The sequence below is a fragment of the Taeniopygia guttata genome, chromosome 5 (assembly GCF_048771995.1).
Source record: "Taeniopygia guttata chromosome 5, bTaeGut7.mat, whole genome shotgun sequence".
Classification (NCBI taxonomy): Eukaryota; Metazoa; Chordata; class Aves; order Passeriformes; family Estrildidae; genus Taeniopygia; species Taeniopygia guttata.
Genome location: NC_133030.1, coordinates 48468828 through 48481407, shown reverse-complemented (window position 1 = coordinate 48481407; position 12580 = coordinate 48468828). Strand labels below are relative to the sequence as shown.

Sequence of the window (12580 nt, the reverse complement as noted above, 5' to 3'; positions counted from 1 at the left end):
GTGCTTTTTTACTGGGCTTGCTTATCTAGTTGTTTATTTATTAAAATAATTTTGACTGCAACTGTACTTTATAAACATAGGGTTGATTCTCATTATAACCTCTACAAAGAATAAATCAAAATTGAGTAGATCTATGCTGAAATGCTTGTGGGTGCTTTTTAGGAAGGAGAGAAGAACAAAGTAATTGTTTCTTGGAGAGGTCCTGACAATGTAACATAATTTGGACTGAAAGAAAAACTAATTTAGCAGTGTTCTCTCTGAAAATGTAGTGTTAAATAGGTTAAGGCTAAATAAAAAATACTTCTAAATGAAAAAGAACAAGGAGAGGAAGATGCTAATCAATAATGTTTTGTATTGGCTCTTATGTACCTGTAAAGGTTGGTAGAGTCGTTGTTACAGCTACAATAGGAATTAGTCAAGAAATTACATTTTATCTTGTGATATATACTGTGGACCATTCACAATAAGTGAAAAAAATGTGTTAAATATCTTGAATAGCTTAGAATTACCTTTTATTTTGAAACAGGCCTTTAACAAGTACAAAAGGGAAGGATTCTGTCTCCAGAATGTGGACAAGGCACCTCTTGCAAAAAGAAGGAAAATGAAAAAAACAAGTACAAGCACAGAGACACGTAGCAGCTCCAGTGAAAGTTCCCATTCTTCTTCCTCTCATTCTCATGGCAAAACTACACCCACAAAGACATTGCAGCCCACAAACCCTACAGACAGCAATAACCCAGAAACTATCTTCCAGTTCTCTGAATGAGCAGCAGAGAATATCCTGTCTCGAGGAGTTAAGTGGTTATAGACTTGGCAGTACCTGTATTGTCTTCTCCTGCTCTTCCTCCCTGTGGCTTACAGGCTGCTACAGGAAGACTTCTGTTGCTTTAGAAATGTATTTCAGTCATACCTTTTTAGCTCTGTATTTCCATACATTTCCTTCAAGAATTGTTTGGTATCACTGGATATAGTATAATACTGTTCTACAACCAACATTGTATTCTCTGAGGGCTAAATTACTGGTGTGCAGCCAAGCTCAAGGTAAGTAGCTGTGCTGCTCATGGTACCGCTTGGAAGAAGACTGTTCCTCAGTGTCACAACCTTCCTCCCAGTTCCTTCCCCACTGCTCAAAGAAGGGAAAGCTCTATAACGTGTACAACTTCAGGATCTTCTGCTCTTACCCAGCTCTGTGAAGAATATTGTAGAATTTGATTCTTCGTGCATGTAAACAATCATTGGTACAATGCACCAAAGCAGTGTAGTACTTTAAAGCCTTTTAAATTTATGGTTTCATTCTGTCCCATTTATTTGAATTTTAAAATGAAAATGAAGCACTATGGAACTCTTACTTTGTTTAAAAATTAACTCCACGTATCTTGTTATAAACAGCTGAGAATAGAAGTCTTAGATTTTTAAAATTAATTTATTTTTTTAAACACTTCTAGGGAAAAAGATATAAGGTGAGATGTCTAGTACTGTGATACAACAATTTTTATTTTTTGAAGTTATTAACTTCTAAAAGATTTTACAGATTCTAAAATGTAATGCTATAAGAAAAAATTAAATTTCATGTTTGTTGCTTTGGAAAATGGTCACGTTGAAATACCTATTTCAAGATTTAATTATAATTTATATTTTCTTTTTATAGTTAAACAATAATTTTAAAATACTAAGATTTTTTTTAAAGATGAGAAAACTCCAGTTTCAACATTTGTTATTATAGGGTCCATAAAAATGCATACCAAGTTATTTGAATTTTGCATTGTGCAAATATGGCAGTCTAATAGTGACTGTAAAATATTAGAATATATGTTTTATTTTTTGCACTTTATAACATCCAAAGGAGGTGTTTTAGAATAAAGTGCACTCAGATCTCTTCCTACAAGGTGCTGAGCGCTGTTTTACTGGGCTGAATGACCTGAAATCCATCACACTTGATGGTTGTGGTCATTGTGAAGGAAAATTCTGTACTTTGCAGGAGTGAATCCCTGTATATTACCCACTGTTTTCATTCCTTACTGTAAAATGCAAAGCTCTTTCTATCTTGCTTTTACATTGTATATAACAAATACTAGACTTGGGCACCTTGTGTAGTGTAGATGTTAACAACTTATGCACTGGGAATACTAAAGGGAAATTATATTGAGCACTGTGCTTCACGACTTGTTCACTGTGGTGTTCTACAGTGAAGTATTTCCTACTGTGATAGTATAGTATGTACATAACTGTTTGGAATCATAAATGTGACTTAGAGAAACATCAGCATAAACTTTTAAATCGGTATATTTTATAAATTTATGGAGAGCTCTTTTATAGCTTGTATTCTAAATGACTAGGGGTAACTTAAGTGCTAAAGATGACTCCAGTTTTGCAAATGCTTACATGTGTAAGTTTCCACTGAAGTCAGAGAGGCTCCTTGTCATATGCCTAAATTTGTGTGATGGGAGACTAATTGACTAGAGGAGTTTGTTAACAGCTGTCTCTATGCTGAAGTAACCTTAATCCAAACCCTATGCAAAAACAAAAAAAAAAAGGTTATAGAAATTGTTTATATCAGTGGTTTTATTTATAGAATTATATCAGATATCAGTATTGACACATACAATAAATCCATGTTTACAGGGATTGTGTGTATCAAAACAAGGCTTTGAAGCCCAACATGTTTGTTCTGTGTTTCTTTAATATTAATAATGGCATTCTGAGGTTTTGGAATTGCTCATGTGAAATAGTTTGCTACTTTCTTGATGTGAATGTCAACAGTAATTGCAGCATTAATTTCAGGTTGATGTGAATATTGAGATTTGCACTGTTTATGTAGAAGTAGTATATTTAAAGATCAGTCTATGTGCTAATAACACAACCAATTTTAAGTGGCCTATGTTAAAGTATTGAAAAATAATTGTCAGTGTAATATATTCAGATTTGCTTTCTGAATGCTCTCTTTGGAAGTAATCTCAATAGTGAACATGGCTCATTTGTAAAAGAATACTTTTCCTCTCCTGAATAAACTTGCTGTAAATACAACAAACAATCCACCATTAATACTTGTCATGCAGACAGTATAAGTGAACTGGGAGAATGGAGAACAGGTTGCTTATAAAGTTTGCACTTCGAGGAGTTCATGGAACTTGTCTTCAGGATGAGGACAAGAAAAAGCAATTTCAGTCTGATTTCATTTAAGTGTAAAAATCTGTGGGATACCAGGTGGATTTGGAATATTGTGACCCAGCTGAAAGAACTTAAATGTTAGGAACACAGAACAGTTGTTTCACTATTGGGAAATTTAAACTGTTTCTTGACAAACTGATGAAACAACAAGAATGTTTGCAGAAGATACTAAATGCTAGAGATAATGGCTGTATTGTCAATCTGTTTTTCTACACAGTTTTGAGAGACTGTTGTGAGACTAAAGTTATTAGAATACATCACTTGCATCGAAGATAACTTTTATAGCTGAATATCTCTGTGTCCTCTTTGTGCTCTCATGGTAGTTGTTTAATAAAAAATTAAACCCAGGCTATTTCTTTTGGGCAGGACCAAGTACATTTAGGTGTTACTTTGTATTTGCTTTGAACCAGTTACCCAGGGTAGCTGAAATGTTTGACTGCCTGCTGCCTCCAGGTAACCAAGCTCTTGAGGAGGAAGTGTACTTGACACTAAGCTGTCAGAATTTTTAGATTAGCATCTTTACATAAACAACTGCTGATGTACATACATATTGATAGACTGAAACTTGAGTTGCAAACTAGGCAGCTCAAGAATAAGTTTACTTCTTGTTCTGATGTCCCTGCAGGAATGTATTTACTCTTGGCAGAACAGTGTTTAAATCTGTTGCAGCCTGGAACTCAAGGTCATATGAAGACCATGAGCCGTGTTTTCCATACTCAGACCACTGTTTCAAATTTGAAGTGTACAAGTTAATCTTCATTAGTACTATAAATACTTTTTATTGTCTTGGTGCAGAGATGCTACATTGTGAATTATGTGTATACTCAGATTAAGTTTTCTTCACAGTGCTGCTGGGCCTCAATCTGCTTTAATGTCTAATATGATATCTGCTGACAGCACTCTATTTCTGACAGTAGACAATGCTGTAGGCAGATTTGTGTGAAAAATCAAATTTCTTTTGAGTAGAGATTTCAATTAGTGAGGGTTTTAATCTAATCTTCAAGGTACTCAGTATCTGGTAAAGCCATTTATTTGTCTACTTTTAGAAACATAAATACTAGTATTAGCAGGTAATTCTGCTACAGGATTAAGAGAAGTACAAAGAAAACATAACTTACAGTTCCTCTGGCTTAGTGAAATTTTGATCCTTTAAGGAAAAGAATCAGTGTATTGGGCATATGTATTGTTTACTGCTATGAAAAAAAACCCTATTAAACATTAAACAGTTGGGGGCTAGGGGCAATATGTATTTCACCACAGAATGGGTTGAGGCTTCAAATTGGCTCTGCTGATGGATGCGTTTTCTCAGCCCTTTTCTGTGGCTACTTTTCTGAACAAAATAACAATTCCTACACAGATGTATCTCTTCTCAGTCATCTGAGAACAGAATAATTCTCAGCAAAAAATGTGTTCATTGGTTATCATGAAATGTTGCATAGGCATATCATACTTTGTGCATGTGTTGTCTACATGCATGTAGATACATGCTGTTATTGCATGACTAGATCTCAATTTAAAGTAATATGCTTTGATTAAGAAAACTTGAATTTTAAAAATGGGTTCTGGACTCATGCAGATTTGGAGGACCAGATAAGGCTGCCACAGAAGAGGAAGAAGGTTATAGGAAGTCAGAAGTGAGAAGCTTCCGAGCAGATATTTTCAGGGGTAATTTCTCCCCTGGCTATCTTCCTGTGCATGTATTATTCACTGACAATAAATTGCAAGCTTTCTTGCTAGTTGTCCAACATAAACATATTTCTTATCTCTGCAAGTCCCTGAGTATGTGTGTGTGTGGCTTTATAACATTTAGTTCATCTTATTGAAATTATTTGTTATGTCTCAGGTATAATTTCAGGTGTTTTTACTAAATTAATGGTTTTTATTCCTTCCCCGATAAGCGACAGTCTTTTTCAAATTCCAGTTTTTACATGCCTTCCTTCAATTGAGATAGTTGACTGAGTATTCTGGATTGAGAGAACAGGTTATAACATGGATATTTCAACTGTAAAGAGATAAAAGTACTTTGATTTTTAACTGCCAGTGAGAAACACTTCTCAGTTTGGTCCTTTGGCCCACAAGGCATTAGGTTCTCTAAAAGTAGAAGAAATGCAGAGCTGTTCACTAGCTCTTGCCTGCCATCACACATTTTTATATATCATGTATTAAATAGATTCTGAATGTTCAGAACACCTATGTAGAAAAGAAACCTCAGACTGATTCCTGTAGTCTGCAGTAGAAAATAAAGTGATACTTTCAATTACATAGACCAGCTCTTGTTTATTGTGCCCAGAAACTGCATAATAGAGAAATGCAAGAGGCCTGCAGTAATGTAAATTTCAAGAAAACATGTATTTTGACAACCTTCATGTTCTGTGTGATAGAAATGGAAGACAGCAACTGGCTGGGAAACAATTACAAGTGTTTAGGTAGAGATATTATGGGCTGGTCTGACTACTACTTTATTCAGTGGTAGAGAGGAATCCATATTATTCACATATAAAATTGCTTTTAAAAATTGGCTACCAACCTAACTGTATTTACAAGAGTCATGCAGAAGTCTGCTAACTTCCTTTGAAATGCCAATAATAAAGAAAAGAAAAACAGAACTCTTCTTTAATTGCTTCAGGAACTGCCAAAAAACCTAACAGATGAAACCGCAAACAGTGCAAACTTCTTACAGCTTTCTTAATACAAAGATATTTGTCAAGAAATCCAGCATCAAAATTTAAAATTGGTCTCATTTGTGTTCATCTGGTTTTCCCTAATTGTTTTTTTTATTTTGTTAAATATGTAGTTGTCTTGGTATGATTATGATCAAAGTTCTATTTTTGTAAGCAGAAGAAAAATAGAAGGGTTTAGGATTAGGCCTTGTGAATAACCAAAATAAATCTGTTTGGAAAGGTAGCCATTTCAAAATATGCATATATATATATTAATTATATTTGCTGATAAAACTATGTCTAGCCAAGTACATTTTATCTAAAGTTATGGATGTGATTTTGTGTGACATTCAGCTATGCTAAAAAAGCTTTTAAGTTTAAAGTCTTCAGAGTTAAGAAAAGTGCGAAGAAAGGGGAAAATTTAAAGATGATGCTGCAGAGAGGGGAACAATGCTTGAAATTTGTTCCTAAGTTACTTGAGGTGACTGCTTAGAGATGTGTCATTGTATGGTCTGCAGAAGCTCTCTCAATAGTAACAGTACATATGCTTTTTTCCTTATAAAAGTCATATACAGTGGAGAAGAAAAATTAAATTCACAAAACCAGCAAATACCTCAAAGCTTTTCTCAGGTGTCTCCTTAGTGAGTTCTCATTCTTTAAGCAAATAACTCTGCTGTACATAGCAGTTACTCTTGTTGAACCAATGCCTGCTTGAGGGAGCAGGATCCCACTCTGGTGATGTGCTCACTATAGAGGGATGCTACAAATTAGAGCTCAAGGTGCTGTGTCCCTGCTGCTTTTACATTCAAGTGTTCATACAATTCTGCTTAGTATGTATCACCATGTCAGTCCATTGGTATGCAGCTGTGGCAGGTCAGTTCAGCTTTTAGTGCTGTCAAACTAAAAGCAAGACTTGAGATCTACTTCTGGACCAAAATGAGAACAGGCTTTGAATCTTAACATGCTGCGGGATTACAAAAATGAATAAAAGTTTGGCATTGGCTTTCAATTTTGGTAGTCTTAAGATGCTCCTGCAGCAAATACGGATGCTTACAAATAACTTAACAGTATTGATCTCTCTCATCTGCAGAGAAAAGGACCTGCAAAATTATTTTCTTGCCAGATAAAAACTTTTTCGGTAGTCCTAATAGGAGAACTCGTATCTAATTTCTGCCTTTACCTTTGAAGCTGTAAAGGCAAAAATTGAATTGGTGGCAGATTGACAGCTGGTTATAAAGGAGCAGGCTCTGTTAATTTGCAGTGATTGGAACAGGGTGTTCTATTTCATGTGTCAGTGTGGGCAGGGAATGGGGAGAAGGAAAGAAATGGGAAGAAGGGAATGCTGAGTGCTTTGCGTTGCTGTAATTTACAGGACATTCTGGTTGTACACCATTGCTTTTGAAGGAGCAATGATCTCATTCAGTTAAAATCTTTTTGAATAAAAGAACCCGATGCAGATTAACCTGACAACTTTTCTTCTTGGAAACAGTGCAGTTTTCAAGTGGTAAATACAGCATTATGGACATGAATTCCTTATTTCTCTAATGCCAGTTATCAACAAATTACAGTGGAATTTTATTTCTGACAAATACACACTTCTCTAAATTCTTTGTCATGCCAACATGCAAAACCTTGTGACAGGTTCAAAAAAGCAAGAGAATCTAAAGGCAAGATAATTAATTGAATTGGTTTATTTTGCCTAATATTCAGGAAATGAATGAGGATTTTTGGAGTGAGTCCAGAGGATGATTGTGAATTTGATAGAAGTACTAGAAGAAAGGATAATTTTGTGAATATAGTGGTGAAGAAAATACAGGAAAGCTATGTTCTAGAAGACTGCTCAGGACTTGCAGAACATTAGTGGAACCAGATGTCAAGTGCACGCTCCTGTCTCTAGGGCTGTTAAAGCCTAACCATGCTTATTTGAAGGATGATAAGCCCAGACTGTTGGCCAGTCCTGTCAGAAACACAGGTTTTAGGAAAATCTATTGCTGGGCTTCTGTCCTGGAGGTACTTCTTATTTGCAGGTCCTGGTAAGCGCCAGGGTATGATCAACATTTGGCAAATCAGACCCTTCAGCTATGCTGGGATGATATCTGTAATGAAGGTTTTGATCTTAGGCAGCCTGTGTTCTTCTTCAAACTATGTTGTTAAAAACAGGAAGAGAGGGGTTTTTTTGCCCTGTATTGTGTGGTTAACCAGTTTGACGGCTTCAAAGTTAATGCAAAGTAATCTGGAGAAGTACATAATGTAATTGATAAAAAGTCAGCCTTGAATTCCCATAAGAGAAGCTCTTGGAGAGTACATTGCAGAGCAATAGCATGGGTATTCCCTGTGGTCTGCAGGTCCATCGTTCTTCTGACTACTGAAGTTGTGTGTCCTGGGAACTCTTCTCTCAGAAAAATGTAAAAAAAACCAATACAAACCAAACATCTGAAGACTAGGGAGATGATACATGGATGAAGGCAGTTGTATTGGTAATAACCAGGGAGTTTATTGGCTGGTACATTATGCTTGATTTCTCTGGCAGTAGGGAGAAGTATCTGAACAAGTCTCTAAGACAGACTGATAGTATTTGAGCTGTTACTGAGCTTGAGCACTGTCAGGAGCTTGGGTTTAGAGGAAAATGTGTGAATATATATGGTAAAATTCTATGGTATAATGCTATCATCATACCTAAAGAATCCTACATTCTTCTTGCATACACTGGGATTAAGTAGGTTATGCAGGTTTTCTTTGGGTTTTTCAGGGGATGCAAGTATGGTGTTTGCTTTTAATTATTGTTATTTATTTTCACTCCCCGTGTTTTAGACTTGGTTATCTTACTGTCCTGGCCTTTCTATTTATGTTAACCCACTCATTTCTTTGATTTCTATAGTCTTTCTGCTTGTCCTAAAAGGTAATACATGGGTATTTCTGCCCAAGAGAACTGTGGAGTCAAATGGCCAATATACAGAGGAAATAAAACCATGAAGAAAAGCTATGCAATAAACATTTTCCTTTATCATTGTGGAAATATCCAGCTTAAATTGCACTGATCATTAAATAGGTACCTTACTCTTCAGATGACTTAAGTGACAAACAGAATTAATATTGTTAGAAGTAAAAATAAACCAGTTTTAAAAATAACTAATTAAAAATTTTGGACAGGGGAATTGTGTGCAAACTGAAAGGTATGAGCTGAAGTACCACCTTCAAACTTGGATTGAAATATACTCTGAACAAGGTGCCAGATCTGGCTGGCTGACTTTTACACTCTGAATTAGAGTTAGGTCAGCAGCAGGTAGGAGAAATCAGCTTTTTCCTGCAGATGTGGAACTTCTGATTTTCAGGAACCTGTAATTGGATCCAGCAGGAGCAGTAAGAGGCTGAAAACTGGCAGTTAGTCCCCAGAAGCTTTGTGAATCATCTTTGTGAAGATGGAAAAAGTCCATAGGAGGATAGTTCACATCCATTCTCAACAGGCCATCCTCACAGTAAGATTATTGTTTTCTATTTGAGTTTTTATCAAGCAGCTAAAAAAAGCATATATGCTGTTCTTAACTTATCTGTGCTGATAGAATGATCTCCGGGGCACTGAAGCAGACTGGAAGTTATATTCAGTGGTTTCAGACAAAAGCTACCTTTTGGAGACTTCTTTGATCATGTTACTGTGTTTTAAATGAACCAGTTCTAATCTTCTCTGGAAATACCAAATTGAGCTTTTCATAGAAACGAACTATGACATGGGACTATGACAGAGGATATGAAGAGGAAAAAAAATTTAATTTTTGAGAATCTCTGAAGCTGAAAGCAGAATTTCTTTTGACCTACAAGAGCAAGTGTTAGGCAGTAGAGTTCTGAAAGTCTGAGTTAGACCAGATGAGGTGAGTTGTAGTGTGTGATGCTAACTGAGTATTGTAAGAACGTCAGAAATGTAATGCTGAGTCAAACCAGTGGGGCAAGAATTGCACGCAGCACTCCAGTGCACATTAGTGTGGGCTACACTGTGGCAGAATTATGCTGGCTGCGTGGTCCTCAGTAGTCTTTGGTGATGCCTGGTGTTTTGTAGGCTGCCACTGCACAATGCAGCAAGGATTTCAGGGAATTGACTGTGATCTGACATTTTGTATCAAATGTAAATCAGTTGTGTCTAGACAAATAACTTGTGTTTGACCAATTCATGTTGATGAAAAACATGCAATCTTGTTTTGGGAGACATCAAGACTGGAAGAATCTGCTGCCTATTTGGTATTTAACCAAATAGTTAATTATTGTGATAACTTCTAAAATATATAATTTCTTATCTAACTTTATTTGGAGCAGGTCTCAACTCTTTTTGTTTTGTATAGTTCATTGTTTTCTTTTTAAATGCTGTTTTCTTTACATGATATTTAATTTCCAAAACATGAAGCAAATATTTTTTTGATTCTGCCAGTTGTTATGGCAGAAACTGGTGATTGGCCCGATCTCTGAACCTATATTTGCTATGCAGAAATAGCAGCTCACACTTGTGTTACTGGGTCCACTCTGTTTTTGACTTGTAGGAGTGTGGATCTCTTGGAATTTTTCTCAGTTGATCATAGAAAGTCTCCTTCTCCCCTCTCTGCTAAGGACCTTTGATTTTGGAACATAATAACATAGCCTTGCATGCAGATTTTCTCTTAGGGTCACATCAGGCTGGGCAGACTGTGTTTCCCGCTGTCTTCCACCTTCCTTTGGCACACAGGCAGGAACCCAGTGTCTTCAGGATGCCCCTGGTGTTCCATGACCTGTTCAAAGGCACATGATGAGCCATTCTTTGTTTAAGACTATTTTGTATTAATTCTGGATCTGCTGATTTTTTGAAGACTTCTCTCCAGTTATTAACATAAGTAAAACATCTAATTTAAATGCATGATTTTTCATTCTTTCCAAACAGAACAAAAATAGTTGCTGAATACTCCTTTGCCACCAATGTTTTTCTTTCCTCTGGGTAATAATGAACTGATGATGTTGCTGAAATTTTTCATTGTCCTCGGCAACTTTCTTAGCCATTTGTCATATTATTCACACCATACAGTATTTTCTGTCAATGTTTTAAGCTACCGCGGGTTTAGAAATTTTCCCAAGTTGTGTGTAGCTTTTGACTCCCTCTGGTGGTCTGGCAATGGAGCTGGCAAATAGTTCGTCTGTCGCTCACTGCAACGAGCAAACGTTTGTTTGCAGTATGACATTGTATTTTATTCTTCCCCTTAAGGAATAGTCAAAAATGGTACATGGCTGGTTTTCTGTTTTGAAAAGTAGAGGCCTAAGAAAGTGCAAAACCTTTGTATCTTTCTAATATTTTTTAAAAATCCATAATACTATTCTGGATGCTATTTTCAGAAGTCAAAAGAATAGGAAAATGTCTTTGCTTATGAGGTTCAATTTGCCTAGGAAGATTTTCGTTTTTGAGTTTAAGCTAGAGATTAACCTACAATCTGGATCATGTCTAGAATTTAGCTGAATTGTGCCTGTGAGTTTTGTTATTGTGCAAAGACAGTGCGGGGTCCCTCTTCCCCTGCTTCCCTTCAAGCAGTGTTGGACGCCTGTTTGAAATAGAGCAGGAGAGAGGCTTACCATGACAGTAGCACAATGAAAGACCCATGATTAGACCCTACCCTGGCTTTTCCCTGAACTTTAAAGTTGCCAAAGCACTTACCTAAAATCCCTAGATCTTTGAACACGACTGCAGTGTTTTACACTGGCACAATAAAAATGAGAAACAGCAAGATATGGCATTTTTCTTTCCATTTTGTTCCCTATTTTTTACTACATATTAATGTAGGATAGCAAATTTACTGGCACCATACCATTGTAAAAATACAGTTGTGGAGCAAGTTTCAATTCAGCTATAAATACATTTATTTAGCCTCTGAAAAACAGTGGTGTGCAGGTTTCTTTAAATTCTGGGAGGTGACTTTTTTTTGGTGTGTGTAAATATGTGCATTTGTGGTGCAGATGACATTTGCAGGCACAGTGTATCAGGTTTAAAATGTAGTATGAAACACGGAGCTGGGAGAACAGGATTTTAGTAGAAACTGGCAGCTGAGTGATACTCTGTTGCCCTTTCACTGGCAATGCTGGCTCCCATTTCACATGGGTGGGCTTAGAAAGGATTTCTTTTGGCATATGACTTTTTTTTTTTTTTTTTAGCACATTTAGTAATTAAACTTTGGATTCAGACAATATCAGTGGCTGCTAGCCCCAGTCATTTACTAATGACTGTGAATGAACACAAAGGAATTTCATAAAATAATAAAAAAATCTGTTTGCTTGATTGTACAGGCTTACATTCCATTTTCAGTATCAGTTGCCCATTATCTCACAAGTGCTGTATGAACTGAATCACTTTGAAGGCAACAAACTACAAAATCAAGTCCATTATAAAGAAAGCTTTCAGGTTCCTAAGTTTTCTTGAATTGTTTTGTGTATGATTTCAACTTTCAAACAGGCATAAAGGCTTAATGATTTACAAAATAATTTACATTTGCACATGTAACTACTCTATCTCTAAGAAAATGAACTCCTCTAAGTACAAAACCTTGAAATGTTGAAATAATTTGATAAAGTTTATTTTACTTTTTACATGACTGTCTTCCTTGCTATGAGACAGGGGTGGTAGGTTTTATACTGGGCTTTTTGTCAGACTGTTGATTTAGTGACTACTCTTCAGTCTCACTTCCTTTCAAATGGTGTGTTTATACTCTCAAAAAAGAGACAAATGTCACTGTGAAATTATTTCCTCAAAG

The 12580-nt window shown here is 36.1% G+C and overlaps 1 protein-coding gene across 7 annotated transcripts in view; it reads left to right on the top strand.

Annotated features, from left to right (window-relative positions):
* RPS6KA5 (ribosomal protein S6 kinase A5) overlaps nt 1-4939 on the top strand; it is a 72738-nt gene extending 67799 nt beyond the window's left edge. For all 7 annotated transcript variants that reach the window (XM_072930339.1, XM_002200107.7, XM_030274851.4 and 4 more), the window contains one exon: nt 527-4939. In XM_072930339.1, the coding sequence (XP_072786440.1) occupies nt 527-766 (240 nt within the window). In that variant the 3' untranslated portion in view covers nt 767-4939. The remainder of the gene's footprint in view (nt 1-526) is intronic.
* Nucleotides 4940-12580: the final 7641 nt, after the last annotated feature.